Here is a 20,548-nt window from a genome sequence, read left to right on the forward strand (position 1 = left end):
GTCAGGAACAATGATCTAATCAATCTTTAGATCTAGAGCAGCCTGACCTCAAAGTGTTAATCGAATAAGAGTTTGATCCAATTGAACTTACCGAAACGGCCTTCTTAAATTTCTGGCAGAATATCTTGAAGGTTGTGATACATTCCTCTAGTTTAAAGGTTGTGCTGTCTTCACAGAAGTACTCTGCAATGCTGACTCGCATCCTCTCAACAAAGGCTAACATCTCCCGGACTTCGTCTGTGTCATCACGGGCAGTCTAAAAGAAATCGAAGACAACTTTTGAAAGTCTTATTCTGAGAGGAAGGTTGACTTACTGTTGAAAATTTTTGGTTAGATGAGCTGAGACATTTATGTTAAGGGGAATGGAGGAGAAAGTGTAGATTTGTTGATATAATGTACAAGAGGTTTTATACCACTTTTGTCAAAAAGGAGTTTGCTCATGAAATAACTCTGATTAAAATCAACTCAACATCAATGAGTGCATGGATTCTGTCTACATTTTTAACCGATGTTTTTCTGAAATGTTCTTAATTTCTTGAGAAGAAATATCACGTACCTTAAGGAAGACTTGGATCTGATCCTTGACTTCTGCAATGTCTTCATTGTCCTCTGCCATCTGAGACGCAATCACAGACACTTTCTCATCTAGCACCTTAATGTCGGCAGCAAGCTGATCTATGGAAAACCTGGAGCAAAATAAACAACATATTTAGGGTGGTTGAAAAGATAATTTTTGGGATTGTGTAATTTTTCCTGGGTACTTTTTTAATCTGTTTGAAATATCTGTTTGGGTGTCTCTTAGAATTCAGTCTTCACGATTCTATATTGTCTAAGCTTTTTTTAAAGTTTTTTTTTACAATCTGTACAGTTTGTTTTCTGTGGTGACCTTTTAATGACCGTTGAAATTTTTGTAACTACAAATTGTATCGCCATTTTAACCCGATCACCATTGGAAATCGAACTATCTCTGTTATAAAATTGTAGACCATCTAAAAAATAATTTATATAATAAGTGAACAGCAAGCTTAAAGAAGCTACTCATTGTGGTAATGGATTGCTGTAAGTTGAATCAGGTTTCGGATTTTCTAAAACTACAAACCTGGAAGCTTCTTCTAGATGGGTCAACTCGTCTGGGAAGTTGAGTAAATTCTTGTCCTTCTGTTGTGCTTGCTGTGAAAAAAATGTACATGAGATGTTTTGAATAATGGCATTTTAGTGTTTCTTTTTTACTAGATCAAAAATGCAGTTTAGTAAATGGCTTCTTTCTCAAGAGCTTCTGTTTTGGCCAACTTGTCAGTGTCAAAATCTTAAAGAATGCACACAAAACATATTTTAGGCCTACATGCATACGATTTGGGGTTGAACAAAGATAAGTTGACTAATACAGGATTTGAACCAACGACCTCTGACTCACTTTTTTTTGCCAAAATAGGGAGACCGCAAACATAGGGCTAAATAACTTAATGGGAGACTTTCCAACGCTAGGTGGCAGCAGACTTACCGGGTAAATTTCCATTGTTAACGTGGTTCTAAACATGCGCATAATTCCGAGAATAATGGCTTTACCCGGTAAGTCTGCTGCCACCTATCGTCCCAGAAAGTCTCCTATTGGTTGAGCGCCAGTACGTTAAACCGTATAGGTTGCTGGTTCGAATCCCATTCTAGTCAATTTTCTTATTTCAACCCAAAATTATTTAACAATTTACCCAGTCAGTCTTACATGAAGGTTTCTAACTCAAACACATTGTAAAATATTAAACACAAAGCATTATACTTACAGTGGCAACATAGTGCATCAGATTCATTCGTGGTTTGTTGGCTCTTGTCTCCACTAATTTCAACAAAGAAGACACTTTGAAACCGACAGCGTTTCCAGCATAGCCACCCTGAAGAAACAAACAAAGTTTTTTAAAGTTTCAAAACAAAGAAACAATCAAATTTCATGAAATGTATTGTTTTGAAAAAACAAGTAATATTTCGACCGACCTACCCACGTTTCGATAAAAAAACAAAACAACTTTGAAATATGATAACTCTGAAATGCCTCCAGTATTAGTTTGTTAATTAATGTTGTCGTCTGTCTGTAATTAAATACCCCCACACTATACTTCGGCAACGTAAAGTCGATATTTCTCAGAACCTGACAGAAGGAATGTTAACAATATTTGTTTAATTGGTGTTTGCATTTCCTGTGATGGAATTAGATTCCCTATGACCTCCCTCAGTAATAAAATCGTTTGTGCCGACGGTAATATGTTTGTGTTTAAATATGTGCTTAAAGACAGTGGACACTATTGGTAATTGTCAAAGACTAGCCTTCACGGTTAATGTGTATCTCAACATATGCATAAAATAACAAACCTGTGAAAATTTGAGCTCAATCGGTCATCAAAGTTGCGAGATAATAATGAAAGAAGAAAACACCCTTGTCACACGAAGTTTTGTGCGTTTAGATGGTTGATTTCGAGACCTCAAGTTCTAAACTTGAGGTCTCGAAATCAAATTCGTGGAAAATTACTTCTTTCTCCAAAACTATAGCACTTCAGAGGGAGCTGTTTCTCACAATGTTTTATACCACCAACCTCTCCCCATTACTTGTCACCAAGAAAGGTTTTATGCTAATAATTATTTTGAGTAATTACCAATAGTGTCCACTGCTTTTAACAACCGAATCCATTCAGAATAGTCAAATGTTAAACAAATCAAGACACTCAAGAACAAAGTACTATGCATTACTTTGCAGCCTCGAATAAACTATATATAATTAAGATCAGTTGGTTTCAATGGCTTGTCCTGATGGCTTAAACAAACAACTTTGTAGTTAAAGGCAGTGGACACTATTGGTAATTACTCAAAATAATTATTAGCATAAAACCTTACTTGGTGACGAGTAATGGGGAGAGGTTGGTAGTATAAAACATTGTGAGAAACGGCTCCCTCTGAAGTGACACAGTTTTCGAGAAAGAAGTAATTTTCCACGAATTTGATTTCGAGACCTCAGGTTTAGAACTTGAGGTCTCGAAATCAACCATCTAACCGCACACAACTTTGTGTGACAAGGGTATTTTTTCTTTCATTATTATCTCGCAAGTTCGATGACCGATTCAGCTCAAATTTTCACAGGTTAGTTATTTTATGCATATGTTGAGATACACCAAGTGAGAAGACTGGTCTTTGACAATTACCAATAGTGTCCAGTGTCTTTAATGGACTGGTCTATTTGGAAAAAGATAAAGGGTTACGTTGGATTAGTGTTCTCTTCAGTTGCTGCACAAATACTGGTGCGTAGCTAATATTAAGGTGATCACAAAAATGATGACATTGCAAGAATGTTGGTGACTTTAGGTGGAGTTTTTTAGACAATTACCGATAGTGTCCACTGCCTTTAAGTCAGGAATAATGAAAATATTGGCCAGCTGGGCTATTTTGTCGTCTTCGTTTTCGCTTGTTAATATTATTTCCTTTGACCACCCATCCTTCATTTCGAAAATTTTAAACATTGGCTAATCTAAAATCGCCCTTTTCGTATCTTTTAAGACTCAATCAAATTCAAACATTTGATATCACTTACAGTGTTAAGGAAATTGCCAGTCAGGAGAACCAGATAAAGAATTTCTCTCAAAGATGAGCTGGACAGAATTTCTAGAATTTGGAGAAAGAAATGAAAACAAAACTTAATTAATATTTTATCATAATATACCGAGCATTATATCAATATAACAAACGATTTGTGTAAACGTAAATTGCAAGTTTCAGTTATCCTAAAATTACTTTCATCAAATTATGATGTTTGCTCTAAGACATAAGAGCATAAGACATAAGAAACTTAATTACTCTTCAAAAAGAAGAATAACTATATAGCTCGCACATTGCAAAAACATTGCAACCTAATCCATGTGAAACAAATTTTCTGTCTGAATATCTTAAACCTTACGTTTACTTCGTACGCCATAACACTGAACTGATGTGAACCTCTCTTCGCCCCCCCCCCCATATCTCAGACACCTTTTATAATTTGTCAAACTCGTTTAACATTAAAAAGATAAACTATCGTATAATGTCTCATTAATAATTTAACTGCAGTGCTCTGTTTCCGTGAAATAGTCACTGAGCCTTGACGGTAGGAGCTCTGCTCCAATGATCCATGTTCTTGGTGTTGTACATTGACAGACAGTTATCAATATTGCATCACTCTTCATCACTACAGTTTGGTCATAGCCGCAAGTAGTAATAATAAGAATATTGGGTTCTTAGCGCACATATCATAGTACCTATACAGAAAGGTGCAAAGAAGTTTTCTGTCAGCCATTTTGTTGGGTTCCCTATTGACCAGTATGATCTTTGCCCAATAGTAAACAGGTACCAGTCTTATTTCCCGCCAGCCTCAGTTTTGTCGCGTTTTTTTTTTTTTCAAAAGAGGGGATCCATTGTGGCCGAGACTAATAGTTATATTCATGCATGAGTTGTGGGTATTTGAACTTTTTGGGTCGAAGCAATGATAACTGCTTGTCATGTCTGTTGAGCTTGTTTAACCGTTTTAAAATTTACTATTTCAATAATTTGAATTCAACGTAATTCTAACTCTGGCAACAAGTTTGAGTTTTAATTTAACCATGAATAATTTTATAATAACTTAAACAAACAACTATAATAATTGATAGTTCGTTTACCATTGTACATTAGCTTCAAATCACACCATACCTTTGCATGCTTCGATGATACATCCAATGGATGGGATAAGGTAGTCCATGTTAGATGCAAATTCCTCCCTCAAGAGCATACTCTCTACTCGTAGTTTATAACTGAGAACAAAAATACAAAACAATTAGCACGACATTTTCTTAACTTTAGTCTCCGACTGTTTATATAGGGAGGGGGGGGGGGGAATGAGTTTACATTAAGCACTATTGGTGATGGTATCTCAAGAATATATATAGTTTTCTTTTTTAGGGGATTGAGTACAATTGAATTGTAACCTACCCTACATTTTAAAGAGATAAGAGATCATCACCTCAATATTCCCGTTGGCAGATGCTTCGAAAAGCATCGAGCAAAATAAGATAACCACTTTTGTTTTGGTTATAAAACAGGTGTCCTTGTACTGACATCATTACCATAAAACACATTTCCCAGCGAGTAATATCTTTTGAGACCTTTTCATGGAGTTAAATATTGGCGATTTTGAGTGAGATTACCCCAACCCGATTGATGCATCACAAACCGAATCTCATATCGATCCTTCATCACTCAAATCCCGTAAGCCTCCATGGCTATCAAGGTTGCACAATAGGCAATTTTGTAAACTAAAAATAAGCTGAAAATGTCAAGGGAAAGAAGGAGGTCGGACACTATTTTTTTCCATTTTTTTTTTTCCAATTTTTTTTCCCGCTGTAAAGCAAGACTTGCGGGACGGTATGGCGTGTACGAGATTTACAGGCTTAATTTTAATCCACACAAAATGCAGAATTTTGATGTGAAGGTTGACACTTCATTAAGAAAAATCCTCTCGTCTCGTAAATTAAACTTTGGGGGACAGTGGATAAATATGGCCCAGGGCAAAATTGAGACCTGGGTCAGCATTTAGGATGTGGACCATGCATCATCGTTTATACTCCCCGAAGCAATGTTTGCAAAATGTCAACACATTAGGTGTTACAGATGTTATACTTGTATTGGGGATAAAGAATAGTTTCACCAAAAGTTACTTCTAATAATTGTGAGAAGGTCTACCATGGAGAAAGAACAGCTTATTTAAGCTGTTTGATTTATTTATCTTTGATGACATTATTTGGTGTTACCCATACACCCATAAGCACTGTATATACTCAGTACTTTCCCCGAGTTTTGTGAAACAAAATCACAGGCGTATTACTTGGGATTCAAACATATGACCCTTTGCCGATCTAGAGCAGTGTCATACCAACTAGACCACCGAGATTGTGTGGATTGTAAGTGTGTAAAACTGAGTCCGTGCTCTAAAGACTTTTAGGAGTGTTAAGAAGAGACTGGTGGACTCGTAATTTTAAGGGAACGCAAGGGCTCTTTTGTTTAATCTCTACTTTACGCATACTGGTGGTTTTGTATACATGAATAGGGGGAAATCTTGGGAAAAGCACCAGTTTCGCAAAGTTCAGCTTTATCTTTTAGACTTACAAAGGAATATTGATGACCAGAGTGTAGAATTTCTCAGCAGGTCCCAGTCTTGACCTGTCTCCGTTGAAAGTGTTTAGCATCTCAACCTTTTTAGAGAAGAGAAAAAATGACACACGAATATATAAATATATCACTTTGGAATGTATTCTTGAATTACGAAGATGATTGGTAATGATTTTTGTGCTTAGCAGCTCTATAAAATTGGGCACATGTATGTCTCGCGTATCAAGTAGACGGTAGGGTGGATTTTACGAAGTTATGCTGCAATAACAGAACATGTTTTCTGGAAACTTAAAAGGAAGGATGCAGGCTGGTTGACTCGAATTTCCTCATATCCGTTGTATACATAAAGCAATGTTGATTGTGTAATACTGTTTGCTGTGTAAACAGGGTTAATCTTAGAAGCCCTAATCGCCCAAATGTTTGTTAACCGTTCATTTTGTTTCCCCTCAAAACACAGACAAAAGACCACCAGGAAATTCTGTGAAATGGAATTTCCATGTACATTGTAAACGGAATGGCTGTAGTGTTATTGTTATCGCGAAGGCTCACCTCAATGTTTTTATAAATGTGCCATAACTAACTGAGAGACACATAGGCCATTTCTACCTCCATGCATAGGCCAACTAGTTTCTACATTCGGTACAAAGAATCGAAAATGTCAACCAAGAACAACGATCCCACTGTATTCGAATAATATTTTGATTGCCTTTAATGTGTACACAACAATTGCAAAGTCGATTCTTTGTATTTCTTTGTTACAAACCTCTTCGGATTCCGGGAGAATCTTGAGTAGACTCTTGAGTTTCTCGGCTCCGATGGCTTCGCTCTTTCCTTGTTTGATAAGCTTCACGATTACTTCATTTGTGCTGGAAAAACAAATAAGTAAACTATAAATATAAGTAAATTATAAAATTAAAATAATAATAATGATAACTTATAAAGAGCACAAATCCATCAAAGTAGTCAACCAGAGGTATGATTAGTGTACAACAAACTTAAATTGAAATGTAAGGATAAGCTAAGAAGAAAACAAGAACATGTGGTAGAGAAATACAATACAAATGCAATATCTATTAAAGTTGATATAACATTGGATAAGGATTCACAGTGCTAACTGCTATCATTGTAACAGTGTAATGAAGGTACATTCATTTAGTGAGATTTTATATTGAAGTAAAGTTAAGCATTTCCTTGCATCACAAAATGGAAACCAGTGATTAAGTTTTCAATGAATATTTTGAAGATTGATGTCAAGTAAACCTTGGCATCATCAAGCAATGAAACTATAGAAAACGCGCGCGGTACACAGGATTAACCAATCGACTACCTCCTTCTTACCTCCAGCCGAGGGCGCCCTACTTAAATGACGTCATCATCTTGTGCATTAGGTATAATTATTCGCCTTAAGTATGAACAAAGCTTTGCTCATTTAAAAAGAAAGTACAAACTAAAAGTTTATTGAGCGAATGACTATGGCTTGAAGGCACCTGAATGGTTGTCTGAGTATTGTTTTCCTATAGTCTCCGGTGTCGATACGAAGTGTGAACCTTGCACAGGAACAAACAATATGCACCCCTGTTCGGTGTTATGCCATTGTTGCTTGAATATGCCTTCAATCATGAAGAAAAATACAAACCTTTTAAACTGTCTCAAGAAAATGTTGACATTCAGACTCCGTCTTCCATCAAGAAGATTGATCTACATGAACAAAACGAGGGGGAAAAAAAACAAGTATGGTAAATAACTTTGATCGAAACGAGCATTGCACTAATTTTTCACATGAAGCGTGTTTTGCTGTTTTGTTCATGGGGGCAAACACTCCTCAGGCACCGTCAAGGTTCTCTATTTCCCGATGCTTTGTGCATGAATGGACTTTGGTTATGTTCTTCGTGGGAAAACACCAGGCGGACACCTGTTTCTCATGTCCATGTTGCCAAAATGTTTATCCCAATTTCTTGACGTTGAAGAAGTACTTCCCTGTTGACATTCTTGTGGCCGGAGCATAGTCTTCAGTCAAGGTGGTGTTTGGGGCACACTGGATGATGGGGAAAATACCTGCTTTCGATATATAGTGTTCATCATACAACTGGGTGTTACTGACGCCTTGATTGAAGGCTATGACAGGGTAAGGCCTGATTCTACACGGAGGCCTTGGCTTGGTGCCCTTGAAATGCTCCAGTAGAAATTTACAATATCCTCACAGGTGCCCTTTATCCAAAGAGACAAATGCATTGGTGTCCTTGCCCTTTCAAAAAAACGAATCATACGTGCCTGCAGGCTGCACTTGGTGTATATAAAGAGATGATGAGTTATTTTTCACTAACCATTTCCATTGAATCTTTCTTCTTCTGCGTCTTTTCCTCCTTGCCATCTATTTGCGTCTTGTTCTTCATCTGCTGGCAAAATAGCTCCTCCGCCACGTCCCAATCCACAATGATTCCATTCTGCATCTGGAGAAAGGAAATATTGCAATAAAGGATGAGACAATTCTGGGACATCTCTACAGACACAACATCCCAACATGTTAAGCTTTTTAAGAGTACATTCTGAAGTACCAAGTCCCATTTCTGCTTTGCGTTTCTTTATTTTGCTTGACTTTGGGGTGTTTTGGGTGGGGAAGAGATAGTTCGAGAAAAGTAGAGTCAGTGAAATTAAACTGTGTTACGGGGGAGGGGTGTGATGTAAAGCACACACAACTTACATGGAATGAGAAAGGGAGATTAGCTTGTATTATAACACCCCTTGCAAGTATTCTGCCTGCTCATTGGTTTAGAGCGCGTCACATGACATGTCTTAGCTTCGCTAGACGACGGCCGTGTGATAGTGCGTCGGTTTGCCATGCGCTAGTCCGAAGACTAGCACACGGCGCCGTGCGCTAGTCCGACAGACTAGCACACGGCGTGCAGTACCCAGACGTCCGTTGCGTGTACGAGGATGATAAATGAATAGTCTGTAACCATTTCGGATTGCACGACACTACATGCAACACAGTAAGTAAAAGTGTTTGCAATCTGTATTCGCGTCGTCCGTGGATTGTAGCATTCAGGTCTGTAACTTAATAATAATAGTACAATATTTAGAAATGTTTGGGGTGTTATAAAACAAATATTGACTGCTTCGAGTGCTATGGTTAAAACTATGACTCCCGAGGTGATCCCCGGAGCGTTCTATTTTCCCTCGGCTTCGCCTCGGGAGTCATAGTTTTAACCATAGCACTCGAAGCAGTCAATATTTGTATAATAGCCTCTTTTTCTCTAGTCTTCTTCACATCTGTGACAAAACAGGAACTGTGTGCTTTTGGATAACAAGAAAATAGCTCTTGCTTTTTGTCAAGGATTAATGTAGGGCGTTTTTCTTTCAAAAGAAATCGAAGCGATTTTTCTAGCAAACTCCTGTTCCCCCCCCCCTCAAAAAAAAAAAAACAACAACATTTCTGCAGACTTTTAACAATTGAACAAAAAATTTATATGATTTCGGGACTTGATCATAAATAACTGCTTGTACACCTACAAGCTTCACTCCCCCGCTTACAGTTATATTGGTGTTGACAGATTGTTTTTTTGTTGACCTATCTTCATTCTTGCATATCCAACTTCTGATAATTCCTTGTTAAGTCGCGTATTGCTGACTTTAATTGGTATCCGTGTTCTGACATACGAGTTTAGCATTTCTGTTATTGTGAATTTTGAAAGGGAAATGTTAATTCTTTGCGATGCAGCACGCGTGACTTTCGTCTCCATGCTACGATGATCTGTAGTATAATTTATTGCCCTTTTCACGGAAAACACCGACATTTGACAAAAATTTAGACAGGGAGCGGCTCGAAATGTGAAATATCAAAATGGCAAGGAGCTCATGCACAGGTTGTACCCCAAATGTTAGGATTTATGTGCAATTTTTAATAAACAAATCTATATAAGACTAGACTCTCGACTTGCTGACAAGTCGTTACATAGCAAGAGGGTCCTTTCGCCTTCATCTTGACCGACTTGAATAGTGACTTGTCCAAAATAACAAAGTTTTTGAATCTCCCAGTTTCTTGTCCCCAAACAGTTAGGTCATAATATTTAGGTGATTTACTTTCTTGTAATGGAACACTCCATGCGAAAATGTAGTTCTGCCATGATGTAGTTCTGTCGGTACCAAAACGGGCGGAAGAAAAAGGGAGCAATTGCAGCAGCGTTTTAGAAGTTTGAGTGAATGAAAATTCCGGCCGTTTTCCAAACGACGCTTTTTGTTGTTTCGGGCTCTGTTTAGTTGGACTTTTTTTGCTAAACGTGCGCTTTCGTTAAAGAGATTCAACAGAGGGGTGCGGAATGAACCAAGCCGATATCATGGTTTCGAATAGGGCAAAATGTACGCTTGTCGCTTATCTCAAATCTTTATCCATTTTTTATTATATTGACCATACAACAATTTACTACGGTTCAATCATGGAGGACAGGCTTTTTTCCTTATCCATTGATTACAATGACATTAGTCAAAAAGGTCAAGTCGTGCCGCATATTTGGCCACCTAGTATAGGTGAATCATTTAGCATCATAGCGCTGATAAGATTTACTGAGAAATCTCATAAAAATATTAAACACCTTTTGTGTTTATTTGTTTTTTATTTTACAACTTTACGGTCAAGATGTTTGACTTCCTTTTTATGCCCTAAGGTTGTCAACCTCGCATAATTCCTTGATGACTCGGTAAACAACATTATAAACACTTGGCACAAAGCAAAATAAGGATTGAACCACCGGTGTACGAAGGTAAACTTGTAAATTGTTATTACACATGCTTTAAACTTGCAGTGTGTTTGGACTGGGGGAATTTATGAGAGGTTCGGGCTAAGCTGTTCCGGTGGTTTGGGAGCGGTGATTCTTTGTAGCGGTCACCCAAAGCCCATTAAGGTGAGGGGTGGTTATTTGCCTTTATAGCACCCGCAAGGCTCTGGAACGATGGGATAAACTTCAGGGTTTTAGAAAGGGCCAAGTATATACTTTCAAGTATGATTCTGGGATTTGCTGGACCCGGGAGCAAGGTTCCCCAACTCTGAATGGAAATATTCGTTCACAAAGTGCCGCTGCATAATGCTGTTGGTACGTGTACCTTTTAAAAGATCGTGTCAATGCGGTAATGGGGGTAAATTGGTTTAAATGCGGGAATGTGGAGGTGCAACTTGTGGTTGTGCGGTCTTTGAAGTTTGATCTAAAGGCCTCTTGTTATTTTTTTAGGACAACAATTGATGTTTATTATTAATACAAATATGGATAGGATAGAAAATATTCGGTTCGTGGAAACGTCTTAGTGTTGGGTCGAAATCTTGTTATTTTGTGGCATTAATGTAACATCAAGACCATATTTTCCGCATCTTGTCTTCATCGTAGAGCAAAGAAGAGCATCTTGAAATAGGTATACCTTGATAAAACAGGAAACAAGCGATGAATGATGTCGTCCAGCAAGTTTGCAAAGCAAAGTATTTAGACTGAACATGCTTGTTCACTCTGAAAGCGCGATTATGACTTGATCATGCTGGGGTAGCAAATACAGAAACTAGTACACACCAATGATTTCTAACACGCCACACACCACTGCAACCCAAACGCTTCACTGTTTTATGTACAGTTTTCTCGAAATTTAAAATGCATCAACCTTTGTCGTGAAATATTAACTCTATTATTTCTCCCTTCAATTATTGATTCTAATGGTTCGGAATGTTTCTGAATTCCTGCCAAAACGCAGCTGGCTTGATTCATGTTAGAGAGACCTACTTCAAAAACACTTCAAAAAGTTTACCCCAGTGGCCTCAAGTGACGTCATTTGTCCACACAGTTTACAGGCGTTTTTACAGAGGGTGTTTTTAATAACAGGCATACTATTTTGACAGGAGCTTCCTCTCTCTTATGAATAAATCCCCACATTCCACCAGAATGGAAGCATTTTCTGAATAAAAGTGAACAACAAAATAGCTCTCCACGCGCGATTTACTCCAGCGACCATCCACGCAGAAAAATAAAAAATCTCTGAATTCACTCTCAGCGATTGGGTCAAGGCCGTTCGATCGCTATGACTGCATTTGAAAGTACATTCGTCATAATATGTGGGAGGAATATTTTGTAGGCGGATTGGTTCAATATAAGTACCTCTATGATAGGGAACTCTCTGGGGATGTTTTTCTTTTATAGATTTATTCACTAAAAGATGAGAGTATGAAACTAAAATAGGCAAATCGAAAGCATGATGATTAATGTGGTAACTTGATGTATTTGCAATGAAGAAAATTAAAAAAATTGTATTATCGATCACATATTTTTTAACCCACTTGTTGAATGGTGTTTGATATTACATAAGTTCAAGTTTCATTTTTAAAAGAATGATTTCGTAAGCTTTCCGTTCACCAATTAATTCCTGTATTTCGCAACAAATCCATCAATTTCAATAGGTTTACTTTTATTTAAAATGTAAAATGGGTATGGGTTCTCCCTCGAAACATATTATGGAACTAATTTAGAAAACAAACTTAACTTCAGAATCATGTGATCTTTTAACCGATTGAAAAGTCACTTTGAATTATGATACAGGGCTCGGATTTATTGGGAAATTATGTGCCCACCTCCCGTATGTTTTCTCCCATAATAACGTATGCCGAATGTACAATATTTAAAGGAGGGCAATATCACAAGATATTTCAAGGCAATTGGGAACATAATCTTCGGGGGGTGGGGGAGAATCTCCTCAACGAGAACACAACAACGATCTCGAAACTTTACCATGCTCTGAAGGTGGCCTGAAAACAACATCTTTGACCCAAATTCCTGGTATGACCTTCCTGATCTCAAAAAACACGCTGTCAAAACAGTTGTCATTTTGGGCGGCAAAATTGCTAATAACGGAGTGTTGATTTGTAACTTACCTCGTTGACTTTGGCCCATATGCTGTTCCCGTTCATCACTTTGTGCGGTGCTAGCTTACTCCAATTCAGAGTCCTCATTCTCATTTTGGGTTTGACACTGGGTATCGCCGATGAGCTTGGTATAGATGGTGCTGAGTGATAGCTCGATAGTCCCATCCCACCCGGTGGGGGTGGAGGCACCCCACCAGGGGGAGGCGGTGGGGGTGGTGGTGGACCTACCCCGGGTGGTAGAGGAGGAGGAGGAGGCGGTGGGGCACCCCCTAGTGACGGTGGTGCGGGTGGGGGAGGAGGAGGCGGAGGAGCGGGGCATGACTCCATCTGTGAGTTCCTCTTACCAAAGTCCCCATTAACCGCATCTTCATTGACCCTACATTGACTGTCATTATGTATTCCCATCCTACTGCTCTCCGGTGAGATTATTGCACTTTGGTCTAGACTTCCAGACATTCTCTCTGTTGCTGATGCTGTACCAGTCCTTTTCCTGTTTTCAAGAGGGGGCATGGTAGTGTCTCCACTCGACCCATGAGATCCCACCACGTTACTCTCCTCACCACTAGACTTTCTGCTCCCACCGGTCTTCGACTTCTTGTAGGAAGCGACAGTCTTGACGAGCTCCCTCTCTCCAACCTTGAGAAGTTTCTCGAACTGATCCTTGTTCTCCAAGAGGACTGCTTTGTGGACCAGTTTCTCCGCAGCGTCCCACACGGTATCGCTTAGTGGATTCGTAGGCTCGATCTGAAGCAGATGCTGTAGGATGGTCAGGAACGGCGTCACGTGTGGGGTATCACACACCTGAGCAAAGACAAGAAATGGCGGGAACAACAATGAGTGTTGGTAATTGACAAAGACCAGTCTTCTCACTTGGTGTATCCATAAAACATATGCATAAAATAACAAACTTGGGAAAATTTGGCTCAATTGGTCATCGAAGTTGCAAGAGAATATTAATGAAAGAAAAATCAAATGTGTGTACTTTCAGATGCCTAATAAAAGGCTCCAGCTGAAGTCTTTTATTATTTGAGTGAAAAATAACCTCTTTCCTAAAAACTCCGTTACTTCAGAGGGAGCCGTTTCTCACAATGTTGTATACTATCAACAGCTCTCCATTGCTCGTTTACCAAGTAAGTTTGTATGCTTACAATATTTGAGTAATACCCAATAGTGTTCAGTGCCTATAACTGTTGTTGTTAAATGTTTGCACGAGGCTTTCGACACGAGTTGTTTTTGAACAACAAGCAGTAACCTTCATTCTTGGTTTAATTACTTCCCGTTTATGAATAATATTGGTTGCAACTATATACAATACGCAAACAATCACCTAGCAGCAAACAATTCAATATGAAAGAACAATTGTTTGTTGTGGTTGCTTAAAATCTAAGGACAAATGAAACCATTGCGCTAAAACTCCAGCTTATTAAGCAATATTGAGAACAAAGTAAGTTCATGCGTACTATTCCACTCTTGCAGCAACGCGCAACAAAAGAAGCACTGCACGAAATCTGAAACGCACATATTCAGTGTCAAGAAGAATGCACGCCAAAGTTCCGTACACAGTACACAGTCACACATCCGCCATAAAAGGAAAAAACTAAGCAAAGCACGGCAACAATTTAGAAAGTGAAAATGTATTTCTTATTATACAGCCTGACCATAATTAACAATCTCTACCTATTATTATTGTTTACATTTTTAATAAGACCCGGTACGGCATGAGCAATAGCAATGACATTGACACACCCAGACAACAGCGCGCACATTCCATTAACCAAACTGCGCCAGCACTTGAACATTGACATATTGCCCATTCTCAAATATTATTGGATAAACATGTATTTTATAGGGAGAGTAATCTTACCGGTAGTTAGTTAAATATTAATTTAAAAATTGAAAATGTATCAACACAACAACATTATAATATAGATCAGTTACATAATGACGTAATGACAGCTGCACGGAAAACTAGTTACCAGTCAACAAATGAATGATGGTGAATAATATACACAGGTTTCTTGCCTGTATATTTAGTGTGTATTATGATTCTGATCAATATAGCAAGTATTTACACCAAAGTATTAATTTTGAGAAAAGTATCAGGACAACATTCGAAGATAGATCGGTTGACGTCATATCATGACTAGCTGCCTCATATACACGAATTACCATTTTTTACCAGTAAAATATTATTGTGAATATACCCAGGTTTCTTGCCTGTATATTCGCAGCATTCTGATCAATATTTAATAATTAACACAATAAAATACCAATGGCTCATAATCGATTTCATTCGGAATCGAACCGATGCACGAAGTTTACTCTTTCTGCGATAATCAATAAGTTCAGTAAGTATGTTATTAACAACAATTGATGGATTTAAAACAAATTCAAACTTACAAGTGAAACAGTTGCTATCACAAATCCATGACACACTATTCTCCCCTGAAGATATATCAATCCAGATATGAGCAAAGTAATTCCTAAAAGCCCCAAACCAAGAGAGAGGAAATCCCAACCGGCGTTCTTCGTTTATGAGCAGATGTGTGATCGTCGATGTGTGTTGTTACTGAGGTGGGTTTGGAAATGCTAGTGTTTGTTGTGCACAGTGTGAACGATAGGCCGGACCAGTTCTACGTGGTGACTCATCCTGTGTAAATATGACGTCATCCACGTCACCAGTCACTACATGTATACGTTCATGGGGCGTTCTATCCTTGATGTGTTTTGATTGGTCTAGTAATGATGCTGCTGTATTTGAGAACGGATTGAACTTCATGTTTAAATCAAGTTCAATCAACAGTTATGTATAACTGTGCCCTACTTACAAAAACTATTTACACTGGTCATCACTAGTTGGATGTAATCTAATGGCATTTTAATGATTTGCTCATTAACTTGAAACTTGCCAATATTATTTTTTGATTTTGGGGGTTGAACAAAGAATTGACTAGAGAGGGATTTGAACCAACGACCGCCGGACTAAAGTGCCGGCGCTCTACCAACTGAGCTATCTAGGTACCGCAATTGTTCTGTGTTCTATTTAATCTACATCTTCTGTACAAAAGTACTTCTTGGCCTTGATGCCCCTTCAACAGTTTCCCATAGACAGTATGAATTTCTAACAGAAGAACCATTTGCAAAATGAAAACTGGTTGCCCTCTCGAAGATGAAACTCCAATCCGAATAATGACATTTTCTTCCATACATTTTAGTCATACAATTTGTTCTTTTTGTGCGTTAACAGCAGCTTGATTTGACTTGTCCCAGTCCTTGTTATACGATTACCAGGACACTTCGTACCTTCTTACATGACACTTGGTACCTTCTTACAAGACACATCGTGCCTTCTCATTGTAAGACAATTCGTACCTACAATGCTTTTAATTTTCCAGAAGGACTTATCTTTGTTTTGAGAAATAACAACGGGGCTGAAAGTCTAATTTATGGCGAAAGAGACTGTAAATTAACAACGCTAAAATGTTGTTACATCATGATTGCCAAACATGCTGGCGCCAGCGTAACTAATCAACCCAGTATAGCTCACTCAGTGTATAATTAACCCTGAAGTCTTCTTGGCTAGCAAAAGTGAAAATCAGAATTCGCTTGAAGACAAACACAACCTCAGTGACATTTTATCTCTATAGGCTATTTGCGGCTAAACAAATTATACAACAATCTGTGGAGACTTTCTTCGGAATCGATGAAATCTGGGATTATTTTAGTGAGAATGGAATTCAATAATCTTTCAATCAATAGGCCTATATAACGTAACACGACAACCACAACTCGAACTGCCCGTGGGTTTTCATTGTTTGCTTGAGGCGGTCAAAAATATATCATATGCCTACCTATTATTATCTGTACACTTGTTATCCTTCTGTAATAAATAATTTCAAGCATTCTGTAAGGTTAGGTTTCTCAAAATCCAATAATAAAACAGTTCCCCTCTGAGGTTTTACTATCGAGTTTGATTTTCCAAGATGAACACACATTAATGTGATGCTGCAGCTGCTAGCAGACAACTGATCAGAAACAACAAGCAGTACAAAGAAAGTGATTGTTTATTCCATTGGTTTAGCACTTAAACGTCGTAGTCCAAGAAGCTTGTTCCTGATTCTGCATAGAACGAGTTACGTTATCTGATACACTTGTTATATTCAGGAAGTTATTGGACGGAGTTCCGATTTCCTGCAGAATTCCTTAGAAAGGAGGAAAATAACATGATTTAAACCCGGACTGTAGGCCTATAAACTGTAGATTCACTTTCATTTAAATAAATTTGCTGTAGTATTGTTGTTATTATTGCGGTTTGTGCAATTTTGTGGGAAGCACTTAGCAGTGCGTTGTGATTATTGTGTGAACCTCCTATTATTGAAAATCCGACACGCCCTACTGTAACAGGGACGACTAGAGCCATGGATGAAGATGCTTGAACAAAGACTAAGGCCCTATATGCCAATCACGATATTGTTTTACACACTGTGTTGAGAACGTAATTGACGTCAACTAGTTTGGAACTTCTAAATGCCTATTCGGTTTAAAACCAATAATATTGTAAAGCCATCTTTGTTCTCGGGTTCAAGTGTAGAACAAAACCTACACCCAAACCGAACCAGCATGGAGCAAGGATTGGGGGGGGGGGGGGTGGAGGCGTAACCACTACCCTTCCCAACCCACACACAACCACTGGTCGTCTCGAGTGAAAACAGTTCCACCGCTAACACCACGCCTTGAATTACTTATTATTCCTTGACACCTTCTTTACGGATGATACGTTTGAATATTTATGTCTTCTTGTGATTTTTTTTAACACAATAAACAACAAGTTCAACAACTCATTTATTGGGTCTTCGTCATCATGGCATGCAGAAGAAAACCTTCTTTTTTTTTCTCAGCAGGATTTAACACCTTTGAACAATGCTTGAATTAATTGTTTGACATTATTTCAAAATGAAAGAGGAACCCAGTTAAGAAAAAAAGAGATCGCAAACAACATGTACTATTGTCACCCTAAACATAGCTACACCGGGAAGGGGTAAAAAAAATGGGACATTCCAATGTGAGTTAGGGCCTATACTTAATTAAAATTGAAAGTAACACTAGAATGATTTGCACTTCCTCAAATGTATAAATAATGTGATTAGTTTCTAAACTTAACAATAAAGAATGATTTGCACTTCGTCAAATGTATAAATGTTTTTAGTTTCTAAACTTCTGTTTAAGCTGGTTTCGCTCTTCCACCCTACCCACAAAACATTACAACTCAATGAGTCACCGTGGACAAGTGGTTAACCGGTATTTTATTGGAGTCATAACTTCTATAATTGTTTTGATTGTAAACAAAACAATCATTTTTTATCAATAGACACACCAAGGTTAGGGAATTCCAGAATATGACTAGACACAATGCGAATACAAAAAAAGATAATTGTTATACTTAAATGATGAAAAGATCTTCAACTAAACATGAAATATGTGTAGAGAACGAAAGCTTTCCCCCAGTGTACCCGCTTGTATATTATTTGTTGTTTATTCCTTCTTGATTTCATTCGGGTCAGAGAACTATTCGATCGGTATTCATTTTTTCCAATCAATTACTTTGATTTAACTATCTTACAGTTCTGATATTCATAGCATTGGAACGTATTACCCGCATGATTATGGTTAGTGCTAACTATAGGGAGGGTCTTCAGAAGTTAGTCTATAATATTCTCATGAGTATTAACTTGATTGACAACACTTAAATCCTCTGCATAGTGCATCTGATTGTTCTAACAAATAGTCCGGGTAGCATTGTCATCTAATGGTTAACCTTGAGAATGACCAGATTAAAGGAACACGTTGCCTTGGATCGGTCGAGTTGGTCTTTGAAAAGCGTTAGTAACCGTTTGTTATAAATGCATATGTTTAGAAAGCTATTTTAAAAGTAGAATATAATGACCCACACAAGTATCACTCTAAATTTCTTTTACCTCGTCGACCAACACGGTCGGCCATTTATGGGAGTCAAATTTTTGACTCACATAAATGGCCGACCATGTTAGTTCGCAAAGTAAAAGGAATACCACGCAATTTCGAGGCAAATTTGTGTGGATCATTGTATTCTACTTTTAAATTATCTTTCAAACCATATGCATTTTATAATAAACGGTTACAAACGCTTTTCAAAGACCAACTCGACCGATCCAAGGCAACGTGTTCCTTTAAAAAGTTTTGTCACCAAGCTTTACTTCGATCTTCTTGATAATTGTGACTTTTTATTGGTCTCGCTATGTATTATTGGCCTCGCTGTGTGATTTTTTTTTTAATGTAGCTTGTACTGCTGTACAATACAAAATTATCTTCGTGTGTTTCACGTGGATATTGTGAGATTTGACGGTTGCGGAAATTCCTTAATAAATGTCTTATTCGACAAGAAGAACCCCTTCAACATTTTACAATTAAGAAGGCTCGCAGACGCTGTACATCACTCGGAATACAGTATATCAGGGTTGGACACAATATTCACTATTTATTTTTCTCAATGGTGACTGCTTTTACTTCTTTCATGAAAACTTACAGCCTCAAGGAAATTTTGAGAAATTCCTGAAATCAGGGGGAAAAACAAAAAGATCAGACGGCTGCAGTGGACATGGGGCCCGTACGTGTAAGTGGCATGTCTCATCCGTTGAAGTTTGTCTGACCATGAGATACAGACACCAAATCACCCCACAATGGAAACAATAAAAGTGCGACATTCACCATGCACGAGGCAATGACACTGCTACGACAATAGAAGGTCAATGTGCTGAATACATGGTAGTTTGGCCTTGCGACATAGCCATACAAATCGCACAGCCGGCAGGCTGGTCGGTCCCTAATCAGCCGTTCATTAACTGACAATGACAGACGACACCCAGTCTGACCAACAAACCACACCCCAGTCACTATCAGCTTAGGTTGATAGTTTGATATCAATCTTGATAAAACAACCCCATATCATATCGAATGCATATCTTGGTAGATGGTATAGTTTGATAATTGATCCGTCATTATGAATCATAATATCCAACTCAGAATGAAAACAAACTATTTCTGCGTCTTCCATTGTTTCTCCATTTATCGCACATGCTACGAATCTTTGAGGGGCGGGGCAATATAAACATCAACATTATTTCATTGGGTCCTATCCACTTTTTCACGGTGAAGTTCAGTTGGAATCTTTGCTCTAGAGAAACATGGATCTATAGCTTTGTAGACCTAACTAACTTCAAAGGTTCAGATTGAATTTGATCAACCCATTTGTTCAATTCCTTCTGGATTTCATTTTGTCTAGGTCTTTTTTTTTGTTCGATACTTACGAAAACACCAGTCCTCCACTGGACATTTTCGGTACAGAAACAAAATTAAAAGTTCACAGATTTACATATAACTTACAGGGTTTACAGAAGGTAATGGTGGAAGACTTCTCTTGAAATATTATTCCATGAAATGCTTTACTTTTTGAGAAAACATTAA

At 38.0% G+C, this 20,548-nt stretch overlaps 1 protein-coding gene across 1 annotated transcript in view; it reads right to left on the bottom strand.

Annotated features, from left to right (window-relative positions):
- LOC117293584 (formin-J-like) overlaps positions 1-20,548 on the bottom strand; it is a 53,945-nt gene that overhangs the window by 5,352 nt on the left and 28,045 nt on the right. Inside the window, exons 5-15 of the mRNA XM_033775943.1 lie at positions 13,058-13,849; positions 8,481-8,606; positions 7,793-7,854; positions 6,920-7,022; positions 6,154-6,239; positions 4,702-4,802; positions 3,572-3,642; positions 1,779-1,886; positions 1,100-1,170; positions 557-686; positions 92-256 (exon numbers count right to left, since the gene is read on the bottom strand). Coding sequence (XP_033631834.1) covers positions 92-256; positions 557-686; positions 1,100-1,170; positions 1,779-1,886; positions 3,572-3,642; positions 4,702-4,802; positions 6,154-6,239; positions 6,920-7,022; positions 7,793-7,854; positions 8,481-8,606; positions 13,058-13,849 — 1,815 coding nt within the window. The remainder of the gene's footprint in view (positions 1-91; positions 257-556; positions 687-1,099; positions 1,171-1,778; positions 1,887-3,571; positions 3,643-4,701; positions 4,803-6,153; positions 6,240-6,919; positions 7,023-7,792; positions 7,855-8,480; positions 8,607-13,057; positions 13,850-20,548) is intronic.

This window comes from Asterias rubens, chromosome 8 (genome assembly GCF_902459465.1).
Source record: "Asterias rubens chromosome 8, eAstRub1.3, whole genome shotgun sequence".
In the NCBI taxonomy this organism is placed as follows: Eukaryota; Metazoa; Echinodermata; class Asteroidea; order Forcipulatida; family Asteriidae; genus Asterias; species Asterias rubens.